General features: G+C 42.5%; 1 protein-coding gene across 1 annotated transcript; it reads left to right on the top strand.

The window, feature by feature from the left end:
* The first annotated feature begins 16,449 nt into the window (after nucleotides 1-16,449).
* Nucleotides 16,450-18,126, top strand: LOC142150524 (E3 ubiquitin/ISG15 ligase TRIM25-like). The gene has a single exon (XM_075205719.1). The coding sequence runs from the start codon at nucleotides 16,450-16,452 to the stop codon at nucleotides 18,124-18,126; it is 1,677 nt and encodes a 558-aa protein (XP_075061820.1).
* The last annotated feature ends 211 nt before the right edge of the window (nucleotides 18,127-18,337 follow it).

Below are 18,337 nucleotides of genomic sequence, written 5' to 3'. Positions count from 1 at the left end.
CAGTCAACATCTCCTCATCTGCCAATTCTGCATAGGGGAAGGCATAAGTGTAGTTTTCCCTGGGCCCCATGATAGTGGCCTCTGACATGACAATTCCTTTATGCTCTCCCATTAATTCTGTCATACAGTCTGTAATCATGATTTCTGCTGAGATCATATGTTGAGCAAGTTTATGATTCTCTTCTGCCACAATTGGGTACAGCTGTACAACACTTGCACCGGAGAGCACACATACGGTATCCTGCGTTACTTCATTAAATAAAACATTTTCAGGCACAACAGGGGTGGATAACTGGTCTTTTCTGAAATTCTGTTCTAACTCAGACACAGTCTCAGGTGCCAATAACACTGGCAAATTATCAGAAGATGCTACTACATGGTACTTACTTGGTAGCTCTTCTCCATCCAAGTCACCAAATGGAAGGATTTCTCCTAATCCATTCTGAGTAGTCAGAGGTACAACATCCTCACCAAGCAGTTCTTCTCCAGTCTCCCCCAAGATAGTAGCTTGGGCAACTGTGTATAATCCACTGGGATGGGCCTCCCCCTGATTAACAGACTGAGCAGCCATTTTTTTAGAGTGTGACAAAAGATATTCCAATTGGCATTTTTCAGTATTCACTCGATAACACTGATCCTGCCACATTTCAGTGTCCGTAAATCCTTGTCGCCATACCTCATCCTCTGCTTCTTCAAAACTCTGTTGCAGACATTGCATTTGTTCCCAGAGAGGTATGTGGGGACCTAAAGTGAGCATCCATTTCCTATAGACACTGAAGGCATTGATGGGATTCTCCTGATCTTTTAAAAGACGTTTGAGGATATCCCTGTGCGTGCAGTACAGGTAAGGTACACCCCGGATCTGGCATTCCACTATCAGCTCCTCCATATTCATTGTCTCTAGTGGATCTGTAGAATCTGCTAATGGGGCAGATTCTATTAGTACATTTACAGGGGATTCATCAGGCATGTCCCTGTGCTGTAATAGTCCATTGCCATCTTGTTTGTACTGCTGATTATTGTTGTATCTGGATTCTCCCTTGGCCAGATTATGCATAGTACAAATAACTTCATGTGTAAAATCATCCCATTCTGGTTCATCCTGAAAATTACAGGCACTTGCCTCCTCTTTCAACATTAGGAACACATCCAACAGGTTCTCCAATTTCTCCTGTAGACTGGCTCCTTCCCACATAATAATCTTTGGGCACTCCTCATCCCAATAATCCAAAATATGCTGTATTGTGGTGGGGTGGTGCAACACATCTATATCCCCATCCTGCAGACATTCCCACAGTCCTTCATCCCAGTACACCTTTCTCCTGGTTGTACTGGACTGCTTCATCCCTTCCTTTGGGAACTTTTTCAACACTGGGCTGTGATCTGCTCTTTTGTTCCTAGAGCTCACACCCATTTTACTTCCAGGGATCACCTCACTGTGATTTCCTCTCTTTGAGACACGGTTCCATCTTCCGCTCTCATCTGGCGGGGTGCGCTTCCCCTTATCAAATCGGCACTTAGGCGGCATCTCCCCTCGCCTAAAGCCCACAACGCTTTTTGTGACACTTTCTGCCTTAAAGCCTTTAGGAGTAAGTTCAGGATAATGTGGTAACTGGTTTCTAGTGCTAACTGCTTTGCAGAGCCCTGGAATGTATCACAATACAGTTCCCCTGCAGCTCTACCCAGAGAGAACCTGGGACTGAGTGATCCCACTGCTGCCACCAAATGTGAGGATACCACCCTTAGCTGGGATGGAAGTTACCCTCTGTGGGATTCAACTCACTCGGGTAGACCAAGATATATCCAAAATAAGACTTTATTACGACAGCACAACACCACAAGACGTTCACAAGTTACAGGGTAAATGGTAGCACGTATCCTCCAGCAGCCTCCTGCAGTCAGCACTCCAAAGTCATAATCTCTGTCCCTTTCAGGGTCTTACCCTCCCGCAATATTACCACTACCGTTTAGCAAAACAGTTATGGTGTCTCCTAGCCTGGGTTACTAGCTCACACCAACCCTGTCCTGGTAGGGTTCCCTCCAGCGGCACCACAGTTCCTGGCCCAGAGTCCTTTTCACTGATGTCTTCTACACCAGGATCCTCCAAACTAGCATCCCCCCTGGCATTCTCCTCGCCCTATATTATTTTCTCTGTACCCAGGAAATAGGGTCAAATGTCTCCAACCTCCCCTTTACAGAAGGGGCCTCCCAGTCAACAATTTAGCTGCTAGACATACTGTTCCTGTTACCTTGATTAGACAATAGAATGGCTTGACTCAATTAGCTGTTTTGGCTGGATACACTACACATGGGGTTACAATAGTACATCAAGGAATGACACTGCACGCTTACATGGAACAATAAGACTTTTGACACATGATATCAGCAGGGTTACACAATATAAGTCTGTGATACCTTTTGATACAATTACATTTATATTGACACATATTGATACATTTCCCCATGCTATTTCAACCAATATATTACTGTGGAGGCACATTGCATATGAGTAGAAGTTCTAACCTCATTACCTCTCAGGTTATCTGTTGACCTAGCTAATTAACATGGGCTGCCAGCTAGTTAACTCAGACATTGTTCTGATAACAAACCTCATCTCAGCTGCACCCCATACAATACACATTTGAGACAAATGGTAATTACATTAGCTACCACAAGCAAAATGACTGCTGTTGTTCTGATATTTTCACACAGTATGGCAATATTGTTTCTATTTATACTACATACAATATCACAGGTAATAGTATGGGCAAAATGTGTCTAATAACATGAAATAATAATACACATAATACACCAATGCTCTGGTGTATATACTTAGACTGGGCCAAGGATTAAAAAGTACAATAAACCGTGAGAAACGGGTGATGATTACATAGTTCTCAGTCCAGTAGTACCCCGTTTCCTCACAGGTTCCTAGATGGTTAAGGTCCCTATCTCTACTGACTGTGGCTTTACAAGCATTAAAAATTACTAGACAACTGTTGTCAGGATTTGGGTAAAAATAATTAACACATAAGAGGTGGATTTTTCGGTCTTATACACAGGCATGACAATGGCTTTCTTCTTTTTAAGTGCAAGAACTGCTTCCACTGGTGCAGGACTTACACAAACAACATCATTATCATCAACATCCACATTAGCGCCGTCGTCAGCTACACAAATATCCCCCTCATCCTGTTGCAATTCCAAAGTGGCATCCTCAATTTGTTTATCATCGGCTAAACTTGGGCTGTTCATGCACACATCTGCAGAAATGCTGAAAGGAGGCTTCTTTATAAGTACAGTATCAGAAAGGTCAGGATTACACATATCACTCGTGGATAGACTCTCCTCAGGGATTTGTGTCATTTCTGAATCTGAACATACAATTAATACCTTACTGTTTTCTTCCAGCTCGGCTTTTACACGTTAAATTATTTGGGCACCACTTTTTTGAGTCAGAATGCCAAGGTCTTGCTTGGTCATGACTGACCTTACAAGAAGATGCCTCACTGACAGTTACAGAACCCGCACTCATAGAGAAAGGTGTGTAGAATGGCATGTTGGCAATTTTATTTTTTTCTGCAGTTATCATTGCCTTGATTACAGGTGTTTTTTCTTTACCAAGGTAAAAAGTGTTTTTTTACTTTTTTGTTTCCCTAACTTAAAAGCACTATGCGCCTTAAGGTTTTAGCAGATGACGTAGAGGGATTACTATCATCATGACTAGTGGCAGCAGCTGCTTGGTGCTCCTGGTCTTCTGCGGACTTATGTGAATCCATTTTGATGACACAGTACAATGTGACTGTAAACTTTAAAGAAGACTGCCAGCCCTATTATTTCTCTTCCAGCACTGACAATGAGCAACGGCATGCAGACTGTAGACTGACAAGAACACTGCCACCTCTGATGTTTCTGTGTGAGCTATAACTCTGTAGAATGTCACTGGAGACTTTTAACAACACTGCCAACCCTTCTCTTTAACTTTCATTAATGACGCTGCCCAACTGCACTAGAGACTGCCAAGAACCCTGCTACCCCTTCGGTGTCTCTCTGTGAAATGGTGCCGGATCTCCATGGAGGGCGGTACTTATAGAATCCAAACCTCGCGAGATCTGATCACACAACAATGACGTTTTACCTTGTTTTCAGTTCCGAGGGCGCGTGAAAGTACTGAACCAGCTCAGCTCTGTACTCGGATCTCCAATGCTTAGGTGGGCTCTTCTCTTCAGACAAGCTTACAATATTCCTATACCACCCTCTTAATCTCACTAGGTTACCCTATTACCACCCTCTACACAGCTAACACAAGACAACAACCCTCTGACTAACATAGTTGTGTGACTGAACATACAGCCCACTAAATACTTTGTAAACTTTGCATTCTAGCTGGACAAATATTCATTATGATGTAGCAATTACCCTTGTGCATCACTCAGTATTGTTTATTACTGTTTGTATCCAATTGTAAAGCGCTACGGAATCTGCTGGCGCTATATAAATGAATGTTGATGATGATGACATGCTATCTTATGCCAGTGCATTGGAGAATCCTTACTGTTTTATGCAAGCTACTGAAACCCTTTGAAATTGAAACCAAAAATGTGAGTTCAGACACTGCTAGCCTGAGTCAAGTCATACCCATAATCAAACTACTGGAAAAGCAGTTGGAGAAGCTGAAGAAGGAGATGAAAGTTAGCAATTCTGCAAAGTATGTCAGTTCTGTGGATCAAGCTCTTTATTCACTTCGCCAGGACCGTAGGGTTTGCAGAATCTTGAAATTGGATAATTTTTGGCAATCATGCATGATTCTAGGTTTAAGCCACATGTCATGTCTTTGTTTCAAACGGACACAACTATTCACAGATGTAAAGGAAGTTTCCCTTTACAAGGCAGCGCCGCTTTAAATTTAAGCGCTGAAGACGGCGAACTCGCGGGAGTTCAACAATCCGGAGGTTAATACATTTACCCCCTGGTCAGGCTTAAAAGAATTGCCCAAATGTACTACTCACACCTCTAGTGTGTCTCAATACACCTTGGGGTAAATGTATTAAGCTGAGAGTTTTCCGGCGGGTTTGAAAAGTGGAGATGTTGCCTATAGCAACCAATCAGATTCTAGCTGTCATTTTGTAGAATGTACTAAATAAATGATATCTAGAATCTGATTGGTTTTTTAAACCCAACGGAAAACTCTCAGCTTGATACATTTACCCCCTTGTCTTACTAGAATGGTGAAGGATTACTTTAATGATGAAGTAGAACTTAGCATGTCAGACAGTTCTTTTGAATTCTGGATGAGAACAAAGGAAAGTTGGAACCCCTTGTACAAACTAGCTTTGGTATATTTAAGCTGCCCTTCCTTCAGTGTGTGCTCGGAAAGAGTGTTTAGCGTAGCCTAGAACATTGTGCGTGATCGTCGGAGAAGACTATTTCCCAAAAATGTAGAAAAACTGGTGTTCATCAAAATGAAATACAAATTGTATGAAGAATACCATTCTTGCCACCAATTACCAACATAATGTGTATATTCCAATGGGGATGAATTAATTATGATGTGTGATGATGATGAACATGACATTAGTAATGAGGATGATGATAAGGGTGATGACCTGTTCATCAACATAGAGGAAGATGACCACTGTTAGCCAAATGACCACTAGTAATTTATAGGATAAAAAATGTAACTGCTATCTATTCTAACCAGTTTATCAACCAACAACCAAAATGTTCTCATTTGTGGGGCCCAAACAAATCAAGCACTTCAGAGACAAAGGTGGCAGCCCCTGTCGCTGAAGTGCTTGGTTTGTTAAACTATGTGCATGTTTTTTTTAACATATTCTTGCCCAAGGACAATTCCATCTTGCAATATTTAACATTTTGGCCTTGGTCTATCAGCTTATGTAACAGTCAACAATTCAGGTGTCAACAGTATTATTAGGTCGCCAATTCACAAGGGGGACAATTCAAATGTCTAAAGTATTATAATAGCATTAGGGGTAGGGCTAGGCATATGGTTAGGGACAGGGTTAGGGATTGGACACAGATATAGACAGGTCTAGGGACAAAACCATGTTACAATGCAAGGGGTGCATATTAGTATTCTGTTTTGCACATAAGTTATATACTGACGGTTTTTTTCATGTTGCACACAAATACTTGATAGCTTATTTGTACACTGAAATTTAAAGTTGATATTTCTGTGCTACATGAAAAAACAGTCAGTATTTAACTTATGTGCAAAATGGAATACTAATTTGCACCCCTTGCATTGTAAGATGGTTTTGTCCAGGAGACTGAAATAAGAAGTTTCTCAAGTTAAGATTCTTAATGAATCAGGCCCAGGGATAGGAACAGGGTTAGGGATAGGGACAGGAATAGGGAGGGACAGCATTAGGGATAGGGACAGGGTTAAGAGACAGGTTAAGTGACATGATTAGGGACAGGGTTAAAGAAAGGAACAAGGATAGAGTTAGGAATACAACTGTCTACATTTGAATTATCAACCTAATAAATACTGTCTACATTTCATTTGTTGTCCTAAAAATACTGTCAATGTCATTATATTGTCGACTTTGTAACCTTGTCTATTGTGCTGCCCACAAATCATATTATGCCAATCCTGTAGCTGTCGAACACATGTATGTATCACACCTTGGTGGGTGGCCCCAAGTACAATTCCATCTTGCACCATTGTGCCCTTATTGTCTCATCATCTGTTAAATAATGTCTACTGATGCCGATGCTGTCTGTCTAATGAGCTCTGATACTGCTACTGCTGACCCTCTCCAACGTATTGCTTCTGACGCTCCAATGTATTGCTGCTGACCCTCTCCAGTGTATTGCTGCTGACCCTCTCCAATGTATTGCTGCTGACCCTCTCCAATGTATTCCTGCTGACCTTCTCCACTGTATTTGCTGCAGTGAAGGCCCTCTCCAGTGTGTCGCACATGCTGCCTAATGGGTAACTACTTGGTGTATCTTCTATAGTCAAAGAAAAATATAATTGATGTAGACATCTTCAATGAGGATGATGATGAGGGTGATGATTGGTTACCTTTGAGGAACATACCTACTGTTATCCAAATGCCCACGATTCATTTCTTAACATCCCTATCTAATCTCCAGTTGCACAACCAACAACCAAAATGTTGGCTTGTGTTGGGACTTAAACAAATTAAGCACTTAAGCCACAAAAGGGGCAGTGCCTTTCACTAGAGTGCTTGGTTTGTTAACCTATGTGCATGTCCTTTTTAACTTATGGGTGGGGTTGTGGCCCCAAGGACAATGCCATCTTGCATGATTTTGGCTGTTCCACTTTTCCCCAAGAATCTTCTGAAGCCTTCACTGTAGTACATTCTTGCACCAATATTCCATTTTTGAGGGCTTTTTGTAACTCATTGCAATGCCTAAATGTTTTCAGCATGTTCCTAGTGCTGCCAACTGTCAACTGATTGGTGGTTGAGTGACTAATATGCCTGTGGCTGGATCACATAGAAATAATTTATTGTAGAAATGTATATAAATTAATAGCGCAGGGCGCAATTTATGTAATTGCAAGTGTACTGAATTTATTATATTTTGTTGTATTTCTGTATAGTAAAGGCAATCATTTCTGAGACATTGAAATGTATTGACTTCTGAGACAGTATGTCATGTTTGAGTTGTGTGGCTTCGAGAGGAAATCCTCATTAAGACTAATTAGACCTTTTTCATGTGAAATGACAACACTAGCTTTAGCTTAAATGCACCACAGGTGGTCGTTACCTTCCTTTCATGTGTAGTTTTCATCCTGTATTTTAGAACCTGTCTCAATAATGCAACCAGCAACTTTTAGGATATAACAGATTAGTGTAAATTTTGTTAACTGTGCATTGCATTTAAATCTAAGTGTACAGAATTTTAGATCCTGAGGTCTGATGTAATATTTCAGGCGCTACGGTGCCTGATTGGGTAAGGGGACTGGTTTACCCCCTACCAGGATGTGCCAGGATCTGTATAAAAAGGAGCTCTGTTTTACCATGTAGTGTCATCATACCCTCTGTAACTTTTGGAAAGATTACTATTACCAGAAACTGGTGTGTGTAACTGCCCTTATTAGAACTCTTGAGCTGATAATACATCACTGCTTCATGTTCCTGCTTTAACAACTACTTACCTGTGCTGTAATTCCTGTGACCTACAGATTACACTAAGCTAATCTGTTATCTGGCTGTTCTGAAGTAGGGACCCAGCATTCCAGTACCAATGCTCTGCCCGCTACCCTGCAGCTCTGGCCAGTGTGATAGGCCAGGTGGAACCATCCACAGCAACCCTGATCTAAAGGCAGGAGGTCAAATAGCAACCCAGGGGTACCAGCAAGGGGGCACACTAGTAGCGAGAGTTACCCAGAAGGACGCGGTTCTAGGTGTTGCTAAGGAGCCTAGTGGTGGCAGCAGCAAAAGCACCTCCTACTGTGATTAAAGGGCGCATTTGGAAGAAAGAAAGGGGACGGTGGCAAGGCACGCCCAGACGGTGCCCAGCAACACAACAGACTGGGTGGCATAGGAGGACCATCCTATCACAATGCCAAATTCTGTCTCCTATTTTCTCAGGATTTGGGCTTTCAAATTCAGTTGCATTGTCTTGTCAAGATGGATGTTTGGCAACCAAATCTGCATCAATGTGAGTTATACATACTTATTTGTGTTGGAAGGCCAATCTGAACTATCTGGTTTACATATTTTTTTTTTTAACTCTTTATTTTCAACAACAACATGAGATACAAACAGTATACAATGGGGATGCCATGAAGCTATATTCAAAATAGAACAGAAAAAACATACAAAGTGAGAACACGTAAAGTAGTCTAACATAGCAAATCCTAAGTCCACACATTAAGTAAAGATATGTAGTATGAACTATATGCCTCATAGAATCCTGTTATTGGAGAATCCCATGTTGTTGTGTTTTTCCTAATTTTTTATGAAAAGAAAAGGGAGAAGGGGAGACAATATAAAAGGAAGAAAGATTAAGAAAGGAAAAAATTAAGGGGGGAAAGGAAAGGGAGGGTAACTCGGCATGAGCATTTCAAGGGAGGTGTAGCCGGTACACCGCCCCCCTGGGAGGGTACCCTGCCTGTACTGATGAATATGTAGGAAATGCAGTTTACTGAGTAGCGGGCATTGACGTTTGGTGGAAAGAATACCAGAAGTCCCACACCTTATGAAAGTGTGGTACTTTGTCATGGAGGAGACTAGAGATGTATTCCATTGAGGCCATATACCAAACCCGAGAGACTATGCTGTGGAGGCTTGGAGGGGAAGGAGATTTCCACTCCTTCGCAATCTGCAAACGTGTAGCGGCACAAATATGTTGCACAAGCTTATCTCCATGTTTGTTAAGGGTGGTTTACATATTTTTATACTTAACTTATATAACATATATTTTTTTTTATTACATTCCATTTTTATATTCATTACATATTGACATATTTTATACATGACATATTTATATACGTACAAATATATACGAGTGAAAAGTCCCCTTGTTTAGTTCACAAGAGCAGCATTACAGCACATACTAATTTCATTTCAGTCAGATCGACCTTACTCATACAATAACAAGCACTTATAGTAAAACAAGGTGTTTAAAAGCTCTGCTCTTGGCTCCTGGTGAATACTCTACCCAAGTGCATATAAAAGTCTGGGGAGGATATTCATTTTTTGAGAGTATTGATATGGCCTATCCAGGAGATATAGTGATGTCAATACATAGTAAGGTCTAATTACTATTATGAGAGCAGTGAGAGGGGGCAATCTTGTCAAGTACGGTTAGAAATTCAGAAGGGTGCCGAGGTCAGACAATTGTGGCAGACAGGGAGCAATAAAGAGCCGAGAATCTCATTGATCCAAGTACCCCATCCACAAGTGACCAATACGTGACATATTTTATATATTTATTTGCAAATATATACGAGTGACGAGTCCCTTTGTTTCATTCACAAGGGCAGTGTTACGGCACATACTAAGTTATATTCAGCGAGATCTATCTTACTCGTAGCATTAAAAGCACTTATACTAAACAAGGTGTTTGAAATCTCTACTCTCGACTCCCTGTGAATACTTTACCAAATGATAAGTGCATAGTAAATAAATAGATGAAGGTGCAGGACACCTTTGGCTATTTAGTTTTATGAATGTTTAACTGTTAGTTCTACCACTGTCCATTCAATGAACTCTGCCTGTTTCTGTAGCATATGTGTCTATGATGGTCGCTCTGTTATGTTCCAAATTTATTGTATGCCTACTCTTGGAAGTATTTTATTATAGGTGCACTCCACCTGCGTCGATCATCATCCAAATTTATTTATATAGCGACATCAAATTGCATAACATTTAGCAATATTTTGCAAGGCTGCCAGATCATCTATTGTGTCAACTAGTCTAGGGATTCTATCTTTAATTAAACTGCCATGTTTCTGTACCATATATTTTTGCCACTGCTCTATCACTAATTTTAGAGATCGCTGCAGACTTTGATCAAAATTTATGAAAATTGGGACCGTTGTGAAGGGATCATTAGAAAATAGACTGGAAATTGCTGGAAATGAATATTAATGCTATAAATAGTAATATAGGAACATAAAAAGTTCAAAATGACATTATTTTACCTTTTTTTCAAAACTTTTAATTAAATCCCAAACTTTTTTTTTTGTCCTCAAAAGGTTTTTATTAAGTTTTTAGTAAAAGAATGTGCAACAAACATAGCAAATCCCAAACTTTTAACATTTGTTCGACAAACCAAGTAGCAAAGACAAAACAAAGTTGTGTTAGAACCGAAAGAGGTTTCGAAACCGAAACACGAGGGTCACGGCTCATCTCTAATATTAACACAGAAGCTTAATATCTGATATATTGATTTCATTCATAAAAAACATGATACTATACTCATCTTTAATTGTGTTTCTAAGGGCTGTAGTAGACCATGTTAGAGTGTTACAGAGATTGCAGGCACTATTATTACTATATATTGCAAGATTATTTGATAGCGCCTGAATTGGTTTTATAAAGAAAAAAATATTGACATGGGATGCTGGAACATATTACTCATACAAGAAGTGAGTCCTGCTTTTCCCCTATTAGCTCATTTACACCATCACCTCTGTAGGAAAACATGCCCATGACTTATGTAGTAATATATTCCTACACACGCACACATCTGTAGTAACAAATTCCCTCTCTGACCTATCAAGTAATACACATCCCCTCACCTCTGAATTAGCAAATTTACCTCCATCAACTCTGTATTAACAGATCTCCCATCAGCTTGTTAGTAACGCATCCCCCATCACCTCTCTACGTAACTGTATCTAGTATCACCTCTTCCCATTCCAGAATCCAAGACTTCTCCCGAGCAGCCCCCCTTCACTGGAATGACCTCCCTCGCTCCGTCCATCTCTCCCCCACTCTAAGCTCCTTCAAACGGGCACTAAAAACCCACCTGTTCCTCAAAGCCTACCATCCTTCCTCCTAACCCGCTCTCCCCTCCCTCCTCCCATCCCCTCTTCTCTCCTTTACATCATCTGGCCCCCTTTGCACCTGAGTCTTGTTCACCCTCCCTTAGGATGTAAGCTCATTCGAGCAGGGCCCTCTTCCCTCCTGTGTCCTTACCTACTCTTCTGCTCCGTCTTCTCTGCATCAGCCTGCTTGGAGCTTCCGAAGTTTTGGTATTTTTGTTTACTGCTCAGTAATATTTTACCCTGTACTGTCTATTGTTTGTGCATTGTACGGCGCTGCGGAACTCTTGTGGCGCCTAACAAATAAAGGATAATAATAATAATAATAATAATAATAATAATAATAACTGTGACAGGATGGACCTCCTATGCTACCTTGTCCGTGTTGCTGGGCTTGGCTTGCCACCGTCCCCTTTCTTCATCCCAATTGTGCCCCTCTAACCGCTAGACTCCTTCGCTGGTGCCTAGAACCGATTCCTTCTGGGTAAGTCTCGCTGCTAGTGTAACCCCTTGCTGGGCACCTGGGATGGTACCCCTGACCACTTCCTTTAGATCATGGTTGCTGTTTATAGCTCCTCCTGGCCTATCACACTGGCCAGAGCTGCAGGGAAGTGGGCAGAGTGCTGTTATTAGATGCTGGGTCCCGACCTCAGAACAGCTGGATAACACATTAGATTGGGTATAATATGGAGGTCACAGGAATTACAGAACATAAGTAGGTGTCAAAGCAGGGTCTTGAAGCAGTGATGTTGTCTTAGATCAAGCGGTTCTAATAAGGACAGTTACACGCTAGTTTGAGGTGCTAGCAATCTTTCAGAAGTTACATATGGAATGATACATTACATGGTAAAACATAGCTCATATATACTCTTTCTGATACACATTGTCAGGCGCCGTCTCCGCACTGACACTTGGTGCAGGAGACGGACACCTGCACCTTCTCAGCAACCACGTCCTGTTGCCTAGCAGCGGGACGCTACCTCTGCTCACCTGTCTGCAGCCAGCATGTCTTACCGCCAAAATCTCCCTAACCCAATCAGGAGGCACCTTAGGGTATATAAAGCAGCCTCTGACACATGTCTAGTGCCAGAGTATTTGGTCTTCAGCCTTGCTCCAGCGTTTGTTCCTGTGTTGCTGTTATTTGGATTCTGACCCCGGCTTGTTCCTGACTTCTCCTTTGGCTCCTGATTCTGGCTTAGAGTGATATTTGTTATTGACCCGGCTTCCTGACCATTCTCCTGCTTCTGATTTGGCTATATCCGTTCCTCTGGTTTTGACCCGGCTTGCTGACTACTCTTCTATCCTGTATCCTGGTGGGCTGTCACCGCTGCCTCAATTGTTACCTCGCCAGCTGACTGATACTGAGGGCCGCTACCTGCACGTCCCTTGCAGAAAAGTCCATACCCCCTGCGGGGGTTCCTGGTGAACACCAGGGGCGTGTTAGACTCCGAGCCTCAGTACTCAGTAGCGCCAACTGCTGGCAGGTATCATCAATTCCACCTAGTGATTCTGTCACACATGTTGGCAGGGGGGTAAATGAGCCTCCTTTTCCAATCAGGCACCAAAAAGTCTGAGCTATTACATCAGATGTTTATTATCAGGATGTAGTATGTTCTTTAGATTTCAATTTAAATGCAGTTTAAAGCTAACAAAATTTACATCAATCTGTGATTTCCCAAATCACTTGCTGTTTACATTGTTCACATGTTTCCTATCTCTTTAACAAGAAAGGATAACAGATAACTACTTCCTGTTGTGTGTTTAGGCTAAAAATGTCTTGGTCATTCATAAATGAAAAGGCCTCCTTTCCTTTAGAAATTACAAAACAGATTTCCTCCAACAAATGGCTATTGCATCAATTCTTAATACCAAAAATCAGTACATTTGCAATGATATACAGCGGCGCACCGTGTCACTAATTGAAATACATTTTTACAATAGGTAATTGATAAGAGCTCCAGCCACAGTAACACATCTCTCCATCACCTTGGTAATAACACATCCCCATCACCTCTATAGTAGCACATCCCCCCTCCTCTCTATAGTAATACACCCTCCATCACATCTGTAGTAACACATCCCCCCATCACCTATGTAGCAACACATCCCCCATCACCTCTGTAGTAACACATCCCCCCATCACCTATGTAGTAACACATCCCCCATCACCTCTGTAGTAACACATCCCCCATAACCTCTGTAGTAACACTTCCCCCCATCACCTCTGTAGTAACACATCCCCCATCACCTCTGTAGTAACACATCCCCCATCACCTCTGTAGTAACACATCCCCCATAACCTCTGTAGTAACACTTCCCCCATCACCTCTGTAGTAACACATCCCCCATCACCTCTGTAGTAATACATCCCCTATCACCTCTGTAGTAACACACCCCCATCACCTCTGTAGTAACACATCCCCCAGCACCTCTGTAGTAACACATCCCCATCACCTCTGTAGTAAAACATCCCTCCATCACCTCTGTAGTAACACATCCCCCATCACCTCTGTAGTAACACATCCCCCAGCACCTCTGAAGTAACACATCCCCCAGCACCTCTGTAGTAACACATCCCCATCACCTATATAGTAACACATCCCCATCACCTCTGTAGTAACACATCCCCATCACCTCTGTAGTAACACATCCCCATCACCTCTGTAGTAACACATCCCCCATCACCTCTGTAGTAACACATCCTCCATCACCTATGTAGTAACACATCCTCCATCACCTATGTAGTAACACATCCCCCATCACCTCTGTAGTAACACATCCCCATCACCTCTGTAGTAATACATCCCCATCACCTCTGTAGTAACACATCCCCCAGCACCTCTGTATTAACACATCCCCCATCACCTCTGTAGTAACACATCCCCCATCACCTCTGTAGTAACACGTCCCCCATCACCTCTGTAGTAACACATCCCCCATCACCTCTGTAGTAACACATCCCCCATCACCTCTGTAGTAACACGTCCCCCATCACCTCTGTGGTAACACATCCCCCATCACCTCTGTAGTAACACATCCCCCTTCACCTCTGTAGTAACACATCCCCCATCACCTCTGTAGTAACACATCCCCCATCACCTCTGTAGTAACACATCCCCCATCATCTCTGTAGTAATACATCCCCCATCACCTCTGTAGTAATACATCCCCCATCACCTCTGTAGTAACACATCCCCATCACCTCTATAGTAACACATCCCCCATCACCTCTGTAGTAACACATCCCCCCATCACCTCTGTAGTAACACATCCTCCATCACCTCTGTAGTAACACATCCCCCATCACCTATGTAGTAACACATCCACCCATCACCTATGTAGTAACACATCCCCCAGCACCTCTGTATTAACACATCCCCCATCACCTCTGTAGTAACACATCCCCCATCACCTCTGTAGTAACACGTCCCCCATCACCTCTGTAGTAACACATCCCCCATCACCTCTGTAGTAACACATCCCCCATCACCTCTGTAGTAACACGTCCCCCATCACCTCTGTGGTAACACATCCCCCATCACCTCTGTAGTAACACATCCCCCTTCACCTCTGTAGTAACACATCCCCAATCACCTCTGTAGTAACACATCCCCCAGCACCTCTGTAGTAACACATCCCCATCACCTCTGTAGTAACACATCCCCCATCACCTCTGTAGTAACACATCCCCCCATCACCTCTGTAGTAACACATCCCCCCATCACCTCTATAGTAACACATCCCCCCATCACCTCTGTAGTAACACATCCCCTAGCACCTCTGTAGTAACACATCCCCCCATCACCTCTGTAGTAACACATCCCCCCATCACCTCTGTAGTAACACATCCCCCCATCACCTCTGTAGTAACACATCCCCCCACCACCTCTGTAGTAACACATCCCCCATCACCTATGTAGTAACACATCCCCATCACCTCTGTAGTAACACATCCCCCATCACCTCGGTAGTAACACATCCTCCATCACCTCTGTAGTAACACATCCCCCATCACCTCTGTAGTAACACGTCCCCCATCACCTCTGTAGTAACACGTCCCCCATCACCTATGTAGTAACACATACCCCAATCACCTCTGTAGTAACACATCCCCCAGCACCTCTGTATTAACACATCCCCCATCACCTCTGTAGTAACACATCCCCCATCACCTCTGTAGTAACACGTCCCCCATCACCTCTGTAGTAACACATTCCCATCACCACTGTAGTAACACATACCCCTATTCAACTCTGTAGTAACACATCCCCCATCACTTCTGTAGTAACACATCCCCCAGCATGTAGTAATACATCTCTCTCTCCCCTCACCTTCTAGTAACATATCTGATTTACTCTGAGGAGTGTAACTGCAGCTGCAATAATGGGCCCCTTAGCCATCATAACATCTAGTACAATGCATTACAGAGATCAGGATTCTCTCCACATGCATTACTCCCCTGCTGGGCTGGTGTCTCAGTGTATATTAAAGTACAGGAGATGGCTAGTGGACAAAACTGGATAATGAGGTCCTAATCCCAGGTAAAAAGAACTGCACATCATTTTATCCCCTTTGCAGCTTTTGTGACGTGGATCATCATCATCATCAACATTTATTTATATAGCGCCAGCAGATTCTGTAACGCTTTAAATTTGGATGGGACTGTTGGAGCTGCAAATTTCCTGTACGTCTTTAAAAAATTAAATAATTGTATTTTTTTATAAGGTAAGTTTTGTGTAATGCCGACAAAACGTGCAAATTAATCATTCTCCAATTAATAAATGTCCTTTAAAGTTTCTAAAATATGTACATTTTGTATTCGGTGTGTCCCTTGATATAACTGAGCCTATAGATATAATCTAAGTGACGAGCTCAGCCTCGCCCTGTGTGGAGAATGTGAAACACACACACTGAGTGTTAGAGACTTTCACTTTTACTTTTCTTTTCTGCTGTCAGTGATGGCGTCTGCTGATCTGAGACAGGAGCTGAACTGTTCCATCTGCCTGGACATTTATACAGATCCTGTAACACTGAGATGTGGACACAACTTCTGCCAGGATTGTATTAATCATGCACTGGATGAACAAAAGGGGTCTCGGGTTTATACCTGTCCTGAATGCAGAGCAAAGTTCAAGAAACGTCCTGCACTGCAGAGGAACATAACTCTGTGTAACATAGTGGAGGGTTTCCTGTCTACTCAGCCAGATCAAGAGGAGACTGGGATCTTCTGTACTTACTGTGTGGACTCTCCTATACCTGCTGTTAAATCCTGTAAGTTGTGTGAAGCTTCTCTGTGTGATAAACACCTGAGAGTACACAGCAAGTCAGCAGAACACATCTTATGTGGTCCCACCGCTTCCCTAAGAAACAAAAAGTGCCTCATCCATAAGAAGATTCTGGAGTATTACTGCACAGAGGACTCTGTCTGTATCTGTGTGTCCTGTAGGCTACATGGAGAACACCGGGGACACTTGGTGGAGATGCTGGATGAGGCATTTGAGAAGAAAATAGAGAGACTGAGAAATGAACTGCCTAAACTGATCACAAAGAGAGAGGAGTCTCAGAAAAGAGTTGAGAAGCGCAGGAAAGAAGTTCAGGAAAAAGCAGCTGGTGTAACAAATAGAGTCACTGCCCTGTTTAGAGACATCAGGAGACAGCTGGAAGATCTAGAGAACAGAGTCCTAAGTGAGATTTCCAGGCAAGAAGAGCGCGTTTCACTCTCAGTCTCTGATCTGATCCAGCAGTTGGAAATAAAGAAGGACGAGCTGTCCAGAAAGATGAGTCACATTGAGGAGCTGTGTAACATGTCTGATCCAGTGACTGTTTTACAGGAACCAGACACAGGTGACTTGTGTGATACTGAGGAACTGTGTAACATGTCTGATCCAGTGACTCTTTTACAGGAACCAGATACTGAGGACAGAGAGAGGCATGGTAACCAGGTCCATGGTGTAGGAGATCTGGATGTGGGGCTCATCTCAGGGACACTACACACATTATCTGATATAATAACAGGTATAAATATGGGTATATATGTGCAGGACCCCACACACATATTACTGGATATAAACACAGCTGGTAATTATATACATATATCAGATGATTTAAAAACTGCATCATGGTCAGATACAAATCAGAATCGTCCAGAAACACCAGAGAGATTTCGGCATTATCAGGTAATAAGCATCAGGAGATTTTCTTCAGGACGATATTACTGGGAAGTGGATGTCAGGGAATCAGAGTGGTGGACTGTAGGAATGTGTTATCCCAGTATAGACAGGGGAGGAGATGAGTCAAGCATTGGATGCAATAACAATTCCTGGGGTATGAGGAGGTCTAATAATCAATATACAGTGCGACATAATAGTAATGTGATCTGGTTACCTGACAAAATTTCCTATGATAAAGTGAGGATATGTCTGGATTATGAGGCTGGGCAATTGTCCTTCTATTCTCTGTGTGACCCTATCAGACACTTACACACCTTCACTGCCACCTTCACTGAGCCCCTTCATGCTGCATTAGTTGCATGGAATGGTTGTATAAAGATATCTGGGGGAGTTAGGAGATGGGAGAAACCTGCCCAGAGACGAATGACATCACAGGGTGTGGAATCTGATTGGTGGAACATTTAGCTAATAGAACGAAGCAGTGGGTGGAGCTACAGCTGAGCCCCCCCATGTTGTGTAACATGTCCAGTGTGTCTGTTTATTCCCTTGTTGGTGAGTTAGAACCTTTCATTATAAATATATAAATATCCATTTATGTGGTATTTCTCATCTATGATTCACTGATAGCTGTGATTGGCTACAATAACTGTCTGTGTCACTCAGTGTATAATATACC

This window comes from Mixophyes fleayi, chromosome 4 (genome assembly GCF_038048845.1).
Source record: "Mixophyes fleayi isolate aMixFle1 chromosome 4, aMixFle1.hap1, whole genome shotgun sequence".
In the NCBI taxonomy this organism is placed as follows: Eukaryota; Metazoa; Chordata; class Amphibia; order Anura; family Limnodynastidae; genus Mixophyes; species Mixophyes fleayi.
This window is presented reverse-complemented; position numbering and strand designations above follow the sequence as displayed.